Source organism: Hyla sarda, chromosome 3, assembly GCF_029499605.1.
Source record: "Hyla sarda isolate aHylSar1 chromosome 3, aHylSar1.hap1, whole genome shotgun sequence".
Classification (NCBI taxonomy): Eukaryota; Metazoa; Chordata; class Amphibia; order Anura; family Hylidae; genus Hyla; species Hyla sarda.
The window spans coordinates 426471479-426491981 of NC_079191.1; the positions used below are offsets into that span (position 1 = coordinate 426471479).

The following is a 20503-nucleotide window of genomic DNA, read 5'->3' on the forward strand; positions in this document are numbered from 1 at the left end:
TAAAAAGTTTTTCACTGGAGTACCCCTTTAAAGGGGTACTCCGCCCCTATACATCTTATCCCCTATCCAAAGCAAAGGGGATAAGATGTCAGATCGCCAGGGTCCCGCTGCTGGGGACCCCGGGGATCGCTGCTGCAGCACCCTGCTATCATTACTGCGCAGAGCGAGTTCGCTCTGTGCGTAATGACGGGCAATACAGGGGCCGGAGCATCGTTACGTCACGGCTCCGCCCCTCATGACGTCACGGCCCGCCCCCGTCAATACAAGTCTATGGGAGGGAGCGCAGCGGTCGTCACGCCCCCTGCCATAGACTTGCATTAAGGGGACTGACCGTGATGTCGTATGGGGCGGGGCCATGACCTCACGCTGCTCCGGCCCCTGTATCGCCCGTCATTACGCACAGAGCGTACTCGCTCTGCGCAGTAATGATAGCGGGATAAGATGCCAGGGGCGGAGCACCCCTTTAAGGAGGTCATTTGAGAGATGTAGACACTAGAGTAGAGCTCTGATGTATGTGGCCATATGTTCAGGTATGTAAGGTTAGCTTTTCATGGTGTAATTTGCTCCTTCTTAAAGGGGTACTCCAGTGAAAAACTTTTTAAATCTACTGGTGCCAGAAAGTTAAACAGATTCGTAAATGAATTCTATTAAAAAATCTTAATCCTTCCAGTACTACTTAGGTCACACAGGGGGAGATTTATCAAAACCTGTGCAGAGGAAGAGTGGTGCAGTTGCCCATAGCAACCAATCAGATTGCTTCTTTCATTTTCCACAGGCCTCTAAAGAGGCCTGTGGAAAATGAAAGATGCAATCTGATTGGTTGCTATGGGCAACTGCCCCACTCTTCCTCTGCACAGGTTTTGATAAATCTCCCCCACAGAGTGAATTACTTAGCACAGGATAAGGCTAAACCTGCGGTAAAGAGAATAGTCTATGCTCCATACTGAGGCATGATGGGAGTCGCACTAAAAAACAAAAATTCAAAAAAATTTACAATTAGAAAAAAAAAAATTAAATAAATATTGGGGATTTTTTTTCTTCCATGCATTATAGAAACTTTATTGTAACTTAGGGAGCAGTCAAGGTTACCCTTCAAAATTCTACAAGGGTTTTGGGAATAAGATGTCATGAAAGCCATATTGAAAGGAAAATGAATGTAATGATTTAATGTAGCTTAATGTATAGCGGCTAAGCGAGCATTACATCATCCAGCGCGCCAATGCCAAGTCTCCGCTGCCTCATGTGAAAGGATTGCGTTGCGACATCTCACACATTTTTACGAGCTGTGAACAGGCCACATAAAGCAGGTTTTAGCATCTCACATAACATGACATTGTCCCAGAAACTTGGGGCTTCTCAAAATCTCCACCTGTCAGGACCCTCATCTGGTGGGAAAGACGTCTCCTTCCATGTTTCTACATCTGTACTCTTCAAAAAGTCTTTGACATTTAGGGCTACGAGGCCAAAGCCCAAAACGTTGTGTTCCAACAGTCAGGTCCAACATCAGCGACACACAACATCGAGGAACGAAAACCCTAAAAGGGAAGGTCCATTTCGGAATCCCTTCTCCTCTTAGTGTATCACTTAAAGGGGTACTCCGGTGGAAAACTTAAATAAAATAAAAAAAAATCAACTGATCCCAGTCAGATTCACACACTGGGAAGGGGCGTTCCCCAGCAGGCGTGACATCATCGGAAGTCATACGGGGAGAACTTCCTCCCCCACTCTGCTACACACAGCCCAGAGCAGTTCCGTGTGAGATGAGCTATGATTGGATAAGGCTGCACACACCTCCCTCAGCACTCCAGACTGCATTTCCTGATTTTGGACTTCTGCCAGGTCAGCAGGAGTCCAAAGTCTGTGCAAAAGATGGGGGGGGGGAGAATGTGCTCTGGACAAGTAGGGAGACACCTAGTGGCAGCTTTTTAAAACACAAATAAAACATAGAAAACTTTTTTTTTTTTTAAGCAAAGTACAGTGATCCCTCAACTTACGATGGCCTCAACATACAATAGTTTCAGCATACAATGGTCTTTTCTGGACCATTGTGACTTGAAACCAGACTCGACATGCGATGCTACGGACAGTCCAGATCTGTGGCACGTGTTAATGGCTGGAAGAACCAACCAATCAAGATGGTCATTTACTGGTAAAACCCCTGTATTACTGAAGTGTATGCACTGACTGGTGTCTAGTAGCGCCCCCTACAGTACAGAGAGGTATTACATGTTCTGTACTCTTTACCTGTACCAGGGTTAGCTGCTCCTTTGGACACCAGGTGAGGGCGGCTCCATGTTACTTTTTTAGGACACTGTGTACTGTACAGGACCCTGAAGAAGCTCCTGTCCTCTACATAGACAGTGATTACAGCCCCCAGCAGATCTTTCTTACTTTTATATGTAAGAATTTGCTTTATCTATATTAGTTATCTACCTATTTTTCTTTAATCCTCACTTTTTCCTATTTTTAATGACATTTTGGTGGCTTCAGAACCAATTTCCAGGTTTCCATAGAGTTATGGTCTCAACATACAATGGTCTCAACATACAATGGTCGTCCTGAAACCAATTAATATTGTAACTTGAGGGACCACTGTACATTAGAAAGATTTTTTATTTACCTATAGCAAAAATTAGTTTTAATGAGTGGCCATTTAGTGTTCAGTCATCTAGATCTATAGATTTAGAGGTCCATCTGGACCCCCCCCCCCCACCCATAGATGCCCCTCACTCAGAATTGTAAACGTGTCCGTAACCTCCAATGAAGCCCTGACGTGTCCCAAGAAGTGGTACGGTAAATCCTTCTAAGTACTATATTGGTTCGTAATTAAAATTCTGGTCAAACGATTACTATGGTTGCTTTGCCCTGTAACATAGTCTTTAGCGTTTACATTGAGCAGAACGTTTATCCGGCGTCCTCCCCGCTTCTTTCATGTCCGAAATAGACCTGTAATGAGCGAGGACTCACATAAAGCGCTAATTCCAAAATTACAGATCTGAAGCCAAATTGCCGGGTGCTCGCACTTCCCCTTCACTCTCTACTGACTCTGGGAATTCCTCCATTGTGCGGGAGGAGGAGGCGGCGGCCATCGCTCTGCATTACTCAACTTAAGAGCATAGCAAAATAATTTCTAGAGATGGTTTCGGGGGATAATATTCCTTATTGAGCGGCATCATACCGGCCTCGTAATAACAGCTGCAGGGGATTGGTTTCTCCTCTGGAATGCCTTTGGTGCACACATATTGTTATGCGTCCTCTTAGAAGCGAAAATATTTAATGATATTAAACAGGTGTGACCTCCGACCCCGCGTCTAGTGTCAGGGCTTGTTTTACTCAATAACGCGTATAGATACAGTGGTGGAGACCGGGTGCTCCTCACAACATGTCAATGAGGATCACTAAACCGAACATCCGCAATATAACAGTTGTCTCCTATATGTGGCCCAGAGGGTGGAAATTCTTTATTTTTTTTACCTTGGTGGGGGTGCGGGCTCTAGGACATTGGTCACAAACTGTGGCCCTCCAAATGTTGCAAAAGTTCAACTCCCAGCATGCCTAGACAGCCAAACACCTGTCTGCCTCCTCCAGAGGATCCACACATGGTAGGTAAATCAAGGCTTCCCTTTTGCAAAACTTCAACTCCCAGCATGCCCGGGCAGCCGAACACCTATCTGCCTCCTCCAGAGGATCCACACATGTTAGGTAAATCAAGGCTTCCCTTTTGCAAAACTTCAACTCCCAGCATGCTCGGACAGCCGAACACCTGTCTGCCTCCTCCAGAGGATCCACACATGTTAGGTAAATCAAGGCTTCCCTTTTGCAAAACTTCAACCCCCAGCATACCCGGACAGCCGTTGGCTGTCCGGGCATGCTGGGAGTTGAAGTTTTGCAACATTTGGAGGGCCACAGTCTGAGACCACTGATCTAGGAAAAAACGGGCCTTTAGCTCCCTTATCAGGAGGATAGAGACTTTAAAGGGGTTATCCAGGAAAATACTATATATATATATATATATATATATATATATATATATATACACACACACACATTTGGCTACAGAAAGTTAAACAGATTTGTAAATGTAAATGACTTCTCTTAAAAAAAATCTTAATCCTTTCAGTACTTATGAGCTTCTGAAGTTAAGGTTGTTCTTTTCTGTCTAAATCCTCTCTGATGACACGTGTCTCGGAAAACGCCCAGTTTAGAAGAGGTTTGCTATGTGGATTTGCTTCTAAACTGGGCGTTTCCCGAGACAGGGGTCACCAGAGAGGATTTAGACAGAAAAGAACAACCTTAACTTCAGAAGCTCATAAGTACTGAAAGGATTAAGATTTTTTTAATAGAAGTAATTTACAAATCTGTTTAACTTTCTAGAGCCAGTTGAGATATATATATATATATATATATATATATATGTATATGTATATGTTTTTTCCTGGAATACCCCTTTAATGGCATAAATCTATTATATAGAATCGGTGTGTATTGTTGATAGCGCCAAAACCAGACTACCCCATTATCTGTGAGGCGTGACCCCTATAGTCCATCATTGGGCCGTTCTTCACTCTCTCTGCGGGAATCACTGGGAATATCAGGGTAAGAATTCCATGGGCTCCAGCACTTGGATCCCGTCCAGCACTCGGATATTGATGTTCTGACCTCTTCTTGTTTTCGGCTCTGGTTGTTACAGTCCAGGGATTGTGTTCTGGAAACTGTAGAAGTCGACGTTCACTTTTTCTTCTGCCCGAAATAAACTGCAATGAGAAGGGGGGAAAAAAAAAAAAATCCCATAAAACTAAAGCTCTGATTAAATGTAAAGCAAAACAGTATTTATCTCTGGGAGGGTTTATTTGCCCTTTCGCAGGTGGTTTGGTAGATTCCTATCTGGGTTACACTTCGGGAGCCGCTCTGTAATTTGGTAGGACCGGTTGTGTAATGGAAACGTTGGCGTCTGTATGATCTGCTTTTTATGAAGTGTTTTGTATGATGTCAAGTGTAGAAATGCGCATTTACTGCTCCAGACGGCAATCTGCGACTACATCTCCCAGCGAAAAAAATGTAAAATAATTCCCTTTAAATCCCTAATTCGTGGTTCCAAAAAGTAGATTGATAGACAACAGTGACAACCTTATTTGACCTTTGGAAGTTCCATGAATAAAAGGGTCATGTGAGGTTGAAGATGGTTATAGATTAGGATTGGCTGAACCGATTTATTTATACAGGGATCCCTCAACATACAATGGCCTCAACATACAATAGTTTCAACATACAATGGTCTTTTCTGGACCATTGTAACTTGAAACCAGACTCCACATACAATGCTATGGAATCTGTGAAACGTGTCAAGGGCTGGAAGAACCGACCAATCAGAATGGACATTCACTGGTAAAACCCCTGTATTACTGAAGTGTATGCACTGACTGGTGTCTGGTAGCGCCCCCTACAGTACAGGGAGGTATTACATGTTCTGTACTCTTTACCTGTATAAGGCTGGGTTCACACTACGTTTTCTCCCATACGGGAGCGCATACGGCAGGGGAGAGCGAAAACCTCGCGCTCCCCTATGCCTTCGTATGCGCTCCCGTGTGTCATTCATTTCAATGAGCCGGCCGGAGTGAAACGTTCGGTCCGGTCGGCTCATTTTTGCGCCGTATGCGCTTTTCCCCCGGACCTAAAACTGTGGTCAACCACGGTTTGAGGTCCGGTCGTAAAAGCGCGAACGTTTCACTCCGGCCGGCTCATTGAAATGAATGACACACGGGAGCGCATACGAAGGCATACGGGAGCGCGAGGTTTTAGCTCCCCCCTGCCGTATGCGCTCCCGTATGGGAGAAAACGTAGTGTGAACCCACCCTTACTGAAGTGTATGCACTGACTGGTGTCTGGTAGCGCCCCCTACAGTACAGTGAGGTATTACATGTTCTGTACTACTCTTTACCTGTATTACTGAAGTGTATGCACTGACTGGTGTCTGGTAGCGCCCTCTACAGTACAGGGAGGTATTACATGTTCTGTACTACTCTTTACCTGTATTACTGAAGTGTATGCACTGACTGGTGTCTGGTAGCGCCCCCTACAGTACAGGGAGGTATTACATGTTCTGTACTCTTTACCTGTATTACTGAAGTGTATGCACTGACTGGTGTCTGGTAGCGCCCCCTACAGTACAGGGAGGTATTACATGTTCTGTACTCTTTACCTGTATTATTGAAGTGCATGCACTGACTGGTATCTGGTAGCACCCCCTACAGTACAGGGTGGTACTACATGTTCTGTACTCTTTACCTGTATTACTGAAGTGTATGCACTGACTGGTGTCTGGTAGCGCCCCCTACAGTACAGGGAGGTACTACATGTTCTGTACTCTTTACCTGTACCAGGGTTAGCTGCTCCTTTGGACACCAGGTGAGGGCGGCTCCATTTTCCATTTTTTAGGACAATGTGTGTTCTGTGCAGGACCCTGAAGAAGCTCCTGTCCTCTACATAGACCAGTGTTTCCCAAAGAGGGTGCCTCCAGCTGTTGCAAAACTACAACTCCCAGCATGCCCGGACAGCCGAAGGCTGTCCGGGCATGCTGGGAGTTGTAGTTTTCCAACAGCTGGAGGCACCCTCTTTGGGAAACACTGACATAGACAGTGATTACAGCTCCCAGCAGATCTTTATTACTTTTATATGTAAGGATTTTCTTTATCTATATTAGTTATCTACTTATTTATCTTTAATCCTCACTTTTTCCTATTTTTGGATGACACTTTGGGGGTTTCAGAACCAATTACCAGGTTTTCATAGAGTTATGGTCTCAACATACAATGGTTTCAACATACAATGGTCGTCCTGGAAGAGATTAATATTGTAACTTGAGGGACCACTGTACTATTAATGGAAAATATACAATATAACTTAAATTTATACATTTAAATTCCTACTTGAGTCCGGTGGGAAGCCCTCCTAACGGCTGTCAATAACTCCGCCCACTGGACTCATAAGCCCAAAGTGAGCAAGGGAATTAATTGATATAAATTTGAAATTATATGGAAACTTTTCCTTAAAAACTGTATATAAATGTATTCAAATCCTCCTACTCTGTAACATGCTGCCTACAAAGATGAAGATTTGACTGATTTCCATCCGACCAATGAACCATTTACACAGCTGTTTAGGTTACAGCATTAGTTTCTAGGAGCTGCAGCATTTCTGGATTGCTGGGCAGCTTTAGTTTCTAGGAGCTGCGGCATTTCTGAATTGTTGGGCAGCATTATTTTCTAGGAGCTGCGGCATTTCTGGATTGTTGGGCAGCATTAGTTTCTAGGAGCTGCAGCATTTCTGGATTGTTGGGCAGCATTAGTTTCTAGGAGCTGCAGCATTTCTGGATTGTTGGGCAGCATTAGTTTCTAGGAGCTGCAGCATTTCTGGATTGTTGGGCAGCATTAGTTTCTAGGAGCTGCAGCATTTCTGGATTGTTGGGCAGCATTAGTTTCTAGGAGCTGCAGCGTTTCTGGATTGTTGGGCAGCATTAGTTGGAGCTGCTTCTTATTGGATTTCTGGACTGTTGGGTAGCATTAGTTTCTAGGAGCTGCAGCATTTCTGGATTATTGGGCAGCATTAGTTTCTAGAAGCTGCAGCATTTCTGGATTATTGGGCAGCATTAGTTTCTAGGAGCTGCCGAATTTCTGGATTGTTGGGCAGCATTAGTTTTTTGGAGCTGCAGCATTTCTGGATTGTTGGGCAGCATTAGTTTCTAGGAACTGCAGCATTTCTGGATTGTTGGGCAGCATTAGTTTCTAGGAGCTGCAGCATTTCTGGATTGTTGGGCAGCATTAGTTTCTTGGAGCTGCAGCATTTCTGCATTGTTGGGCAGTAGTATAAAGGAACATTCCAATACTGATATTATGATTTTTTAGGCGTTTTTACCTAGGACTAGACGTACCTTTTAATATTCAGCACTGCCTGACTGTAGACACTGGATTATGATGCGATCTCTGTGGACGTGCCGCCGGGTTGAGGTGCAGAACTAATGGCGTAAGCTGCAGACAAGTAGCCATTGGGATCTCTACAAAGTGTTTGGAAACATAAATGATTAGGAGAAATGAGATCCTCCAGTTCCACCTAAAGCTGTGTAACATCTGTTGGCGCATTCCGCGAAACCTTCAAAGGAATTTCTGCTCTCTGCGGGGTTATTCTGTATGGTTATGATTCTCATATGTGCTGTCTGTTTTATTACCTGTGTACAGAGTGGCGGCCATTGATCTGGTGCCCATGCAGATTAGTAACATGGCACGTGATGGCGCATTTCCAGCTTCTCCCTCCACTTAGTAGAGCGTTGTTTTGTTTGCATTGAAGTTTCAGGGAAGGAAGGAGAAGGGGTGGGGGGGGGGGGGGGGGTTCACATAATTACACAATGTCATTCCCAGACTGTGACCTTCCATTTGTTGCTGGGAACACAACAGGTTTGTGACATTGACGGCAGCTGGGATTTATTGGTGACTGGTGCCATGAAGCACAAATGGCAGAGACATTTGCAAAAATTTCCACGGTATTGGATGACTTTAACAAGCCGTGCGGTATCTAATGGTACAAAGTCAGCGCTGGAACTCTGCCCCTGTTTAAAGGGGTACTCTGGTGGAAAACTTTTTTTTATTTTTTTAAATCAACTGGTGCCAGAAAGTTCTACAGATTTGTGAATGACTTCTATTAAAAAATCTTAATCCTTCCTGTACTTATTAGCTGCTGAACACTACAGAGGAAATTATTTTCTTTTTGGAACACAGAGCTCTCTGCTGACATCATGACCACAGTGCTCTCCGCTGACATCTCTGTCCATTTTGAGAACTATCCAGAGTCGGAGAAAATCCCCATGGAAAACATATGCTGCTCTGGAAAGTTCTTAAAATGGACAGAGATGTCAGCAGAGAGCACTGTGCTCGTGATGTCAGCAGAGAGCTCTGTGTTCCAAAAAGAAAAGAATTTCCTCTGTAGTATTCAGCAGCTAATAAGTACTGGAAGAATTAAGATATTTTAATAGAAGTAATTTACAAATCTGTTTAACTTTCTGGCACCAGTCGATTAAAAAAAAAAGTTTTCCACCAGAGTACCCCTTTATGTTACTATGACTCTTTTCATGTCCATTGAATGTTGGGGGTTGTAGTCACATAATACTGATTACGAGAACATTTGGTGGAGGCTGCCTCATGGAGCGAATAGGAGGAGCAGCTATAGAGAGTAAATCTAGTAGTGTCTATGTTAGGGGGTCTCGTATGGATGCTGTATGTGACTGTGGACCACGTGGGATCCGATCCACTATTGTGCTAAGAGTTGTAGACACCATTGGATAGCTGTAGTGTATAGGGTATAAAGGCAGTCTGCACTTTTCAGAGGGATAACTTGTAACTTTTGGGCCCCAGTACAAAATGTGTAGTAGGGCCCCATGTGTCAATTATAATACTGGTGTCTTCATATGGGCCAGAAGTATCTTAGGGCCCGGTATGACTGCTACCTTTGCAACCCCTATAGTTATGGCCCTGGTAACTTTTTGGAGCTGATGGTGGTTGCCAAGCTTAAAGTGGTATTCCGGGCAAAAACATTTTATCCCCTATCCAAAGTATAGGGGATAAGATGTCTGATCGCGGAGGGCCGCTGCTGGGACCCCCCTGTGATCTCCCTGCAGGACTGCATCTCTAGTTTTGGAAATCCTCCAGGTTTCCAGGACTGGGGACGTGACGTCACGCCACGCCCCCTCCATTCATGTCTATGGGAGGGGGCGTCACGCCCCCTCCCATAGGCATGAATGGAGGTGGCGTGACGTCACGTCCCCAGTCCCGGAGGTTTCCGAAACTGGAGACGCAGTCCCCTCATAGAATGCGGGTGCTGCAGGGAGATCGCGGGGGGGGGAAGGGGGGGTTCCCAGCTGCCCCCCCCTGTGATCAGACATCTTATCCCCTATTCTTTAGATAGGGGATAAAATGTTTTTGCCCGGAATACCCCTTTAATAAAGTAAAGTTATATTTCTTAGTCAAATGCCAAGAAGGCGGGGCCGAGCTGTTTAAGTGCCACTGTCTGGCACACCACCTAGCTTACCCTAATCTCTCAGCACCTCCTTGATTATAATCCAAGCCCCGTATGTCAATCAAGGAAGGGCTGTAAGGTGAAGGTGGTTGTCAAAGATATAACATTGTCTATTCATTTCTCAGCCAAGTGTCAAGTCGGCGGAGCTTAGCTGCTCAAGTGCCACAATCTGGCACACCACCTCACTCACTTTCCAGACCCTCCTTGGTTGTAAGCCAGTCTCTGCACATCAATCAAGGAGAAGCTTGGAGGCAAGGGCAAGCCAGGAGGTGTGCCAGGCTGTGACACTTGAGCTGTTCGGCTCCGCCTCCTTGACACTTGGTTGAGAAATTAAAAAGGTGATTTTTCTGAGCCTGGCAACGGCTATCCAGTGGTGTCTGCAACTCTGAGCAACAACTACATCTGACGGATTCACTTAAATCTGGCCCTGGAGGTCATGAATATTATTACATTTGCCGCTGTATATATTTTTTTTGTAATTACTAGTTACATCTTTTCTGTATTTTATATTTATTTAATTTTTTTTTTTTTGTGTTTTCTTTTACAGAACCGCGAAACCATTCCAGCTTCCCAAAAGGTAAATAAATTTTAAAAATTCATTTTTTTTTAATTCTATATTAAAATTATATATATATATTTTTTTTTAAATTATAAATTATTATAATTATATTTATGGCATCAATGTACGAGGTGGCGTAAAGAAGTAGAGCATGTATTGGCAAATCTCCTTGTTCATTGTTGAGTGCTTCTGAATTTTTGCCCTGATGCTGCAGCGCCTCTTGTCTGTAGCCAGTTATTGTCTATCCCTTCCTGTTTCTTGACTTTTCTGTATGTTTTACAGTATATACTAGTTGGTTCTAACCAAAAAACAAAATTACAATCCCCAGCCTGCCCCGACAGCCTGCAGACCTTGGCCCTCTATGATGCAGATGCTGCAGCACCTCTTTTCTGTTCCCACATGCTTTATCCTTTCTTTTGCTTGTGACTTGTGCTTAAAGTAACACATCATCGGAAAACGTGCACACGGTTCAATTTTTAAATCCTGTTTTAATGTTAGACATATTTTTTAAAGAATTTTCCATTTTACCTATTTTATCTATATTATACAATAATCATCAAATCTTGTTGTTCCAATTCTGGCCACAAGGCTTAGTTTTAAGCCCAGACTTCCTGTTCTGTCTGTGATGATGAGGAGGAGGTCGCTGGAAAGTGATCGGTACAGCATTACAGTCCGAGGTGACACTAGAGAAGGCAAAGTATTCACAATAAATGTTGCTCACAGCTCGGCCCACCCCTCCCTGTATAATAAACTCTGTAAAAGGTCACAGAGCATGCCCAGAAGAATTTCCCATTCTAATTTTAATGGGACAGCTCCAGTCTATTGTTGCCTATATTCTTGGGGCTTGCAACAAATCATATCTGTAAATGCTGTTTAAAAATAGTACAAAAAATGTACAAAAAAATAAAAAAAATAGAAATGGATTATTTAAAAAGAACATGTTTCAGTAAATACGGTAGCTCTTATCTGAAAACATATATATCTTTTATTTTTATTTTTTTTAGGTGACAAATTTACTTTAAGTATTTTGCATTCCTCTATATCAGTGTTTTACTAACCAAGGTACCTCCAGCTGTTGCAAAACTACATCTCTCAGCCTTCGGCTGTCCAGGCATGCTGGGAGATGTACACTGCTCAAAAAAATAAAGAGAACACTTAAACAACACAATGTAACTCCAAGTCAATGACACTTCTGTGAGATCCCACTGTCCACTCAGGAAGAAACACTGATTGACAATCAATTTCACATGGAACAGACAACAGGTGGAAATTATAGGCAATTAGCAAGACACACCCAATAAAGGAGTGGTTCTGCGGGTGGTGACCACAGGAGACGTGGAGGAGGCCGTAGGAGGGCAACAACCCAGCAGCAGGACCTCTACCTTTGCCTTTGTGCAAGGAGGAGCAGGAGGAACACTGCCAGAGCCCTGCAAAATGACCTCCAGCAGGCCACAAATGTGCATGTGTCCACTTAAACGGTCAGAAACAGACTCCATGAGGGTGGTATGAGGGCCCGATGTCCACAGGGGGGGATTGTGCTTACAGCCCAACACCGTGCAGGATATCTGGCATTTGCCAGAGAACACCAAGATTGGCAAATTCTCCACTGGTGCCCTGTGCTCTTCACAAATGAAAGCAGGTTCATACTGAACACATGACAGAGTCTGGAGACGCCGTGGAGAACGTTCTGCTGCCTGCAACATCCTCCAGCATGACCGGTTTGGCAGTGGGTCAGTAATGGTCTGGGGTGGCATTTCTTTGGGGGGCCGCACAGCCCTCCATGTGCTTGCCAGAAAGCCTGACTGCCATTAGGTACTGAGATGAGATCCTCAGACCCCTTGTGAGACCATATGCTGGTGCGGTTGGCCCTGGGTTCCTCCTAATACAAGACAATACTAGACCTCATGTGGCTGGAGTGTGTCAGCAGTTTCTACAAGAGGAAGGCATTGATGCTATGGACTGGCCGCCCCTTCCCCAGACCTGAATCCGTTTGAGCACATCTGGGACATCTCTCTCCATCCACCACAGACTGTCCAGGAGTTGGCGGATGCTTTAGTCCAGGTCTGGGAGGACATCCCTCAGGAGACCATCCTCCACCTCATCAGGATCATGCCCAGGCATTGTAGGGAGGTCATACGGGCACGTGGAGGCCACACACACTACTGAGCCTCATTGGGACTTATTTTAAGGACATTACATAAAGTTGGATCGGTCTGTAGTGGGGTTTTCCACTGTGATTTTGAGTGTGACTCCATATCCAGACCTCCATGGGTTGATACATTTGATTTCCATTGATCATTTTTGTGTGATTTTGTTGTCAGCACATTCATCTATGTAAAGACGAAAGTATTTCATACGATTAGTTCATTCATTCAGATCTAGGATGTGTTATCTTAGTGTTCCCTTTATTTTTTTTGAGCAGTGTAGTTTTGCAACCACTGGAGACGTCCTGGTTAGGAAACACTTATTTGTCTCCAACCAACAGCTCTTAGCCCTCCATAGCATAGATGCTGCAGCACCTCTTGTCTGTAGCCTGTGACGCCAATTCTATCCAATTAAATCCACCGCCTATATATTTTGCTTGGTTTTTCCAGCATAATATTTATCGTCTGTGCCCGACTAGTGGTTCGCCAGCCGCAGGCTATCATGGCACGCTGGGGTTGTAGTTTCGCAGCAGCTGGAAAGCGACCAGTTGTAGACCGCTGATATATAGCGTTCCCTTTGTGACGCTTTCCACTCCATCATACAAAGGTATTTTCTTATGCCAGAGTCAAGCTAATATTTACTTAACCTGTTCAGGACCCATGACGTATGCATACGTCATGGCGTTTTCCGGTCTCTGCCGCGCGCCGGGCAGAGATCGGAACTGGATGCCTGCTGAAATCCTTCAGCAGGCATCCAGGGCAAACGCCGAGGGGGGCCATGTAGGCCCCCCATGTCGGCGATCGCCGCAAATCGCAAGGGAAATCGCCCTTGCGATCTGCGGCGATACCGGGCTGATCGGGTCTCTGGGACCCGACCGCCCGGTAATTTCGCATGATCCCGGCTGTCGCAGACAGCCAGGACCATGCTGGAGTATCGGAGCGAGGTGGCAAGCCTGCCACCTCCTCCAATCCCCTGCGATCTGTCGGTTAGTTAACCGACCAATCGCAGGAGGGGGGGCGGTTACTTCTTCCCGTCCTGCCCGGCCCCTGAAAGTCCGGAGAGGACGGGAGGAAGACCGGAGGACGCGGCAGGGGACGGGGGAGTGCTGGGGACCGGCCCCGGTACTTACCTCGTCCCTGAAGACCCGGATCCAGACGATGAAGACGGCGGCGGCGGCGACAGGTGAGTAGATCTTCAGCCGCGGTCGGGCCCTTTACAGCAATGCACGTCGCCGTAAAGCGACATGCATTGCTGTAATAGGACCCTGTAAACTACAACTCCCAGCATGCCCAGACAGCCCTTGGCGTCTGGGCATGCTGGAAGTTGCAGTTTTGCAACATCTGGAGGTACACAGTTTGGAGACCACTGTGCCCTTCCAGATGTTGCAAAACTACACATCCTCAGCATGCCCTTACTGTCCAGGCATGCTGGGAGTTGTAGTTCTGTAACATCTGGCCCTTCAGATGTTGCAGAACTACAACTCCCAGCATGCCTGGACAGTTTTGGCATACTGGGAGTTGTAGTTTTGCAACATCTGGAAGGGCACAGATTGGGAACCACTGTATTAGTGGTCTGCAAACTAGTCCTCCAGATGTTGCAAAACTACAACTCCAAGCATGCTGGGAGTTGTAGTTCGGCAACATCTGGCTCTAAAGATGTTGCCGAACTACTACTCCCAGCATGCCTGAGAATGTTTGGGAGTTGTGGTTTTGCAACAGCTGGAGGCACACTGGTTGGGAAACATTGTTTCCTAACTCAGTGTTTCCCAACCCGTGTGCCTCCAGCTGTTGCAAAACCACAACTCCCAAACATTCTCAGGCATGCTGGGAGTTGTAGTTTTGCAACAGCTGGAGGTCCCCCCCCTGTGAATGTACAGGGTACACTCACATGGGCAGGGGGCTTACAGTGAGTATCGGGCTGCAAGTTTGCGATGCAGCAAATTTTGCGCGGCAGCTCAAACTCGCTGTAATCCCCCCGCCCGTGTGACTGTACCCTAAAAACACTACACTACACTAACACAAAATAAAATAAAAAGTAAAAAACACTACATATACACATACCCCTACACAGCCCCCCTCCCTCCCCAATAAAAATGAAAAACGTCTGGTACGCCACTCTTTCCAAAATGGAGCCTCCAGCTGTTGCAAAACAACAACTCCCAGTATTGCCAGACAGCCGTTGACTGTCCAGGCATGCTGGGAGTTTTACAACAGCTGGAGGCACCCTGTTTGGGAATCACTGGCGTAGAATACCCCTATGTCCACCCCTATGCAAATCCCTAATTCAGGCCTCAAATGCACATGGCGCTCTCACTTTGGAGCCCTGTCGTATTTCAAGGCAATAGTTTAGGGTCACATATGGGGCATCGCCGTACTCGGGAGAAATTGCCTTACAAATCTTGGGGGTCTTTTTCTCCTTTCACCCCTTATGAAAAGGTGAAGTTGGGGTCTACACCAGCATGTTAGTGTAAAAAAAATAAACTTTTTACACTAACATGCTGGTGTTGCCCTATACTTTTCATTTTGACAAGAGGTAAAGGGGAAAAAAGCCCCACAAAATTTGTAACACAATTTCTCCCGACTACGCAGATACCCCATATGTGGGCGCAAAGTGCTCTGGGGGCGCACAACAAGGCCCAGAAGGGAGAGTGCACCATGTACATTTGAGGTGATTTGGCCAGGGGTGGCTGATTGTTACAGCGGTTTTGACAAACGCAAAAAAAACAAAACCCCACATGTGACCCCATTTCGGAAACTAGACCCCTCACGGAATGTAATGAGGGGTGCAGTGAGAATTTACACCCCACTGGTGTCTGACAGATCTTTGGAACAGTGGGCTGTGCAAATTAAAAATGTTGTACAGCCCACTGTTCCAAAGATTTGACAGACACCAGTGGGGGGTAAATGCTCATTTTATTCCTTGTTACCTTCCTCAAGGGGTCTAGTTTCCAAAATGATATGCCATGTGGGGGTTATTTTGCTGTCCTGGCACCATATGGGCTTCCTAAATGCGACATGCCCCCCGAGCAAAATTTGCTCTCAAAAAGCCAAATATGACTCCTTCTCTTCTGAGCATTGTAGTTCGCCCGTAGTGCACTTCAGGTCAACTTATGGGGTACCTCCATACTCAGAAGAGATGTGGTTACAAATTTTGGGGGGTATTTTCTGCTATTAACCCTTGTAAAAATGTGAAATTTGGGGGGAAACACACATTTTAGTGATTTTTTTTATTTTTTTTTTACGTATGCAAAAGTCGTGAAACCCCTGTGGGGTATTAAGGCTCACTTTATTTCTTGTTACGTTCCACAAGGGGTCTAGTTTCCAAAATGGTATGCCATGTGGTTTTTTTTTGCTGTCCTGGCACCATAGGGGCTTCCTAAATGCGACATGCCCCCGAGCAAAATTTGGTCTCAAAAAGCCAAATATGACTCCTTCTCTTCTGAGCATTGTAGTTCACTCATAGTACACCTCAGGTCAACTTATGGGATACCTCCATACTCAGAAGAGATGGGGTTACAATGTTTGGGGGGTATTTTCTGCTATTAACCTTTGCAAAAATGTGAAATTTGGGGGGAAACACATTTTAGTGAAATTTTATTTTTATTTTTTTAAATATGCCGTGAAACCCCTGTGGGGTATTAAGGCTCACTTTATTCCTTGTTACGTACCTCAAGGGGTCTAGTTTCCAAAATGGTATGCCATGTGGGGGATTTTTGCTGTTCTGGCACCATAGGGGCTTCCTAAATGCAACATGCCTCCCAAAAACCATTTCAAAAAAACGTACTCTCCAAAATCCCCTTGTCGCTCCTTCGCTTCTGAGCCCTCTACTGCGCCCGCCGAACACTTTACATAGACATATGAGGTATGTGCTTACTCGAGAGAAATTGGGCTATAAACATAAGTATACATTTTCTCCTTTTTCCCCTTGTAAAAATTCAAAAATTGGGTCTACAAGAACATGCGAGTGTAAAAAATGGAGATTGTGAATTTTCTCCTTCACTTTGCTGTTATTCCTGTGAAACACCTAAAGGGTTAAAACGCGGACTGAATGCCATTTTGAATACTCTGGGGGGTGCAGTTTTTATAATGGGGTAATTTGTGGGGTATTTCTAATATGAAGACCCTTCAAATCCACTTCAAACCTGAACTGGTCCATGAAAAATTGTGAGTTTGGAAATTTTGTGAAAAATTGGAAAATTGCTGCTGAACTTTGAAGCCCTCTGGTGACTTCCAAAAGTAAAAACACGTAAATTTTATGATGCAAACATAAAATAGACATATTGTATATGTGAATAAAAAAAAAATTATTTGGAATATCCATTTTCCTTACAAGCAGAGAGCTTCAAAGTTAAAAAAATGCAAAATTTTCAAATTTTTCATAAAATTTTGGGATTTTTCACCAAGAAAGGATGCAAGTTACCACAAAATTTTACCACTATGTTAAAGTAGAATATGTCACGAAAAAACAATCTCGGAATCAGAATGATAACTAAAAACATTCCAGAGTTATTAATGTTTAAAGTGACAGTGGTCAGATGTGCAAAAAATGGCCGGGTCCTGAGGTGTAAAATGGCTGGGTCCTTAAGGGGTTAAAGCTATTCGAGGGCGATGTTTTTCCTGTCGCTGATCTGTGACTAACGTGACGTGACCGGCGTTGCCTGTAAATGTCAGCTGAGAGTATCCCACATGAGTGGGCATCACAGCTGATCTTTTATGTGGGAACTCGTAATGTCCCACCGGAATTCGCACTTGGCCGTGTCATTACACCACCGATTTGTTATGTTATTTTTAGCATTGGTCATAGTTTTAGCAGGATGAATCTGATTTATTGCATAAAGCTGTCACTTGAGGTGTAATTTTTATTTATTTTTTTAATGTACTAAAGGCGCCGGGGCGCTAACTATTACAAAATCATTGGGGGTCTGCAGTGTGGAATTTTTTACTTTTATAAATATATGAAATATATGAAGATATTTATTTATATATAAATATATGTGTGTAATTTTCTTACTATATATATATATATATATATATATATATATATATATATATATATATATATTATATAAAATATATATATATTTATGGCATTTTCTGCTATATATCTAACAATATCTTCATTTATATATCTATATCTACATATATATTTCTATAAAATGTAATTTTCTTACACTTTATTATATATATATATATATATATATATATATATATAATATATATATATATATATATATACAGTACAGACCAAAAGTTTGGACACACCTTCTCATTCAGAGTTTTCTTTATTTTCATGACTATGAATATTGTAGATTCACACTGAAGGCATGAAAACTATGAATTAACACATGTGGAATTATATACATTACAAAAAAGTGTGAAAATATGTGATATTCTAGGTTCTAGCCACCTTTTGCTTTGATTATTGCTTTGCACACTCTTGGCATTCTCTTGATGAGCTTCAAGAGGTAGTCACCTGAAATGGTTTTCACTTCACAGGTGTGCTGGTGTGGAGGAGGAGGTGTGATGGTGTGGAGGAGGAGGTGTGATGGTGTGGAGGAGGAGGTGTGATGGTGTGGAGGAGGAGGTGTGATGGTGTGGAGGAGGAGGTGTGATGGTGTGGGGGAGGAGGTGTGATGGTGTGGGGGGTAGGGGCTTTGCTGGTGACACTGTTGGGGATTTATTCAAAATTGAAGGCATACTGAACCAACATGGCTACCACAGCATCTTGCAGCGGCTGCTATTCCATCCGGTTTGCGTTTAGTTGGACCAACAGGACAATGACCCCAAACACCTCCAGGGCTATTTGACCAAGAAGGAGAGTGATGGGGTGCTGCGCCAGATGACCTGGCCTCCACAGTCACCGGACCTGAACCCAATCGAGATGGTTTGGGGTGAGCTGGACCGCAGAGTGAAGGCAAAAAGGGCCAACAAGTGCTAAGCATCTCTGGGAACTCCTTCAGGACTGTTGGAAGACCATTTCAGGTGACTACCTCTTCAAGCTCATCAAGAGAATGAGTGTGCAAAGCAGTAATCAAAGCAAAAGGTGGCTAGAACCTAGAATATGACAGATTTTCACACTTTTTTGTTATGTATATAATTCCACGTGTGTTAATTCATAGTTTTGATGCCTTCAGTGTGAATCTACAATATTCATAGTCATGAAAATAAATAGAGATGAGCGAACTTACAGTAAATTCGATTTGTCACGAACTTCTCGGCTCGGCAGTTGATGACTTGCAGTATATACTCGAGTATAAGCCGACCCGAATATAAGCCGAGGCCCCTAATTTTACCCCCAAATCCCAGGAAAAGTTATTGACTCGAGTATAAACCTAGGGTGGGAAATACATCATCCCCCCCTGTCATAATCTAGACCCCCGTCATTAACACCCTCATGATCATCACCACCTGTCGTCATCATCACCCTCGTCATCATCACCGCCTGTCATCATCCCACACCCTCCCTTCATCATCCCCTTGTCATCATCCCACACCCCCCCTTCATCATCCCACACCCCCCCTTCATCATCCCTTGTCATCATCCCCTCCCCCCTTCTACATCCCCTTGTCATCATCCCCTCCCCCCTTCATCATCCCCTCCCCCCTTCATCATCCCCTCGTCATAATCCCACACCCCCCTTCATCATCCCCTTGTCATCATCCCACACCCCCCCTTCATCATCACCACATGTGATCAGCCCCCCTGCCCCTTCATCATCACAGCTTGTCAATGTCTAATACAGTGGTCTTCAACCTGCAGACCTCCAGAGGTTTCAAAACTACAACTCCCAGCAATCCCGGGCAGCCATCAGCTGTCCGGGCTTGCTGGAAGTTGTAGTTTTGAAACCTCTGGAGGTCCGCAGGTTGAAGACCACTACGGCCTTCGACATCATCCAGCCCCTCTCACCCCCTTTAGTTCTGTACTCATCTCCGCTCGGCGGGACGTTAGGGTGCGCTGGTCCGGTGCTGGAGGACTGTCCGGTGGGGAGGTCGTCCGGTGGGATAGTGGTTCCGGGCTGCCATCTTCACCGGGGGGGCCTCTTCTCCGCGCTTCGGGCCCGGAATAGAGGCGTTGCCTTGACGACGACGCAGAGGGATGTTGGTAATGAACGTCCCTCTGCGTCGTCGTCAAGGCAACGTGACTATTCCGGGCCCGGGCCCGAAGCGCGGAGAAGAGGCCCCCCAGTGAAGATGGCAGCCCGGAACCACTATCCCACCGGACAGTCCTGCAGCACCGGACCAGCAGCGAGCGGAGGGGAGTACAGAACTGAAGGGGGTGAGGGGGGGCTGGATGATGTCGAAGGCCGCAGTGTTCTTCAACCTGCGGACCTCCAGAGGTTTCAAAACTACAACTCCCAGCAAGCCCGGACAGCCGATGGCTGCCCGGGCTTGCTGGGAGTCGTAGTTTTGAAACATCTGGAGGTCCGCAGGTTCAAGACCACTGAGGGCGGAGAGTTCACTCGAGTATAAGCCGAGGGGGGTGTTTTCAGCACGAAAAATTGTGCTGAAAAACTCGGCTTATACTCGAGTATACATGGTATCCTGCATAAATTAGTTCAGCTTTCAGGTGCTCCCGTGGGCTGGAAAAGGTGGATACAGTCCTAGGAGACTCCTAGTCCAGTCCTAGGACTGTATCCACCTTTTCCAGTCCACTGAAGCACCTGAAAGCTGAACTAATTTATGCAGGCTAAGCCATCAACTGCCGAGCCGAGAAGTTTGTGATGAATCGAATTTACTG

The 20503-nt window shown here is 45.0% G+C and overlaps 1 protein-coding gene across 5 annotated transcripts in view; it reads left to right on the top strand.

Annotated features, from left to right (window-relative positions):
• Nucleotides 1-20503, top strand: part of DISP1 (dispatched RND transporter family member 1) — a 111923-nt gene that overhangs the window by 63787 nt on the left and 27633 nt on the right. For all 5 annotated transcript variants that reach the window (XM_056568416.1, XM_056568415.1, XM_056568419.1 and 2 more), the window contains one exon: nt 10610-10639. In XM_056568416.1, coding sequence (XP_056424391.1) covers nt 10610-10639 — 30 coding nt within the window. The remainder of the gene's footprint in view (nt 1-10609; nt 10640-20503) is intronic.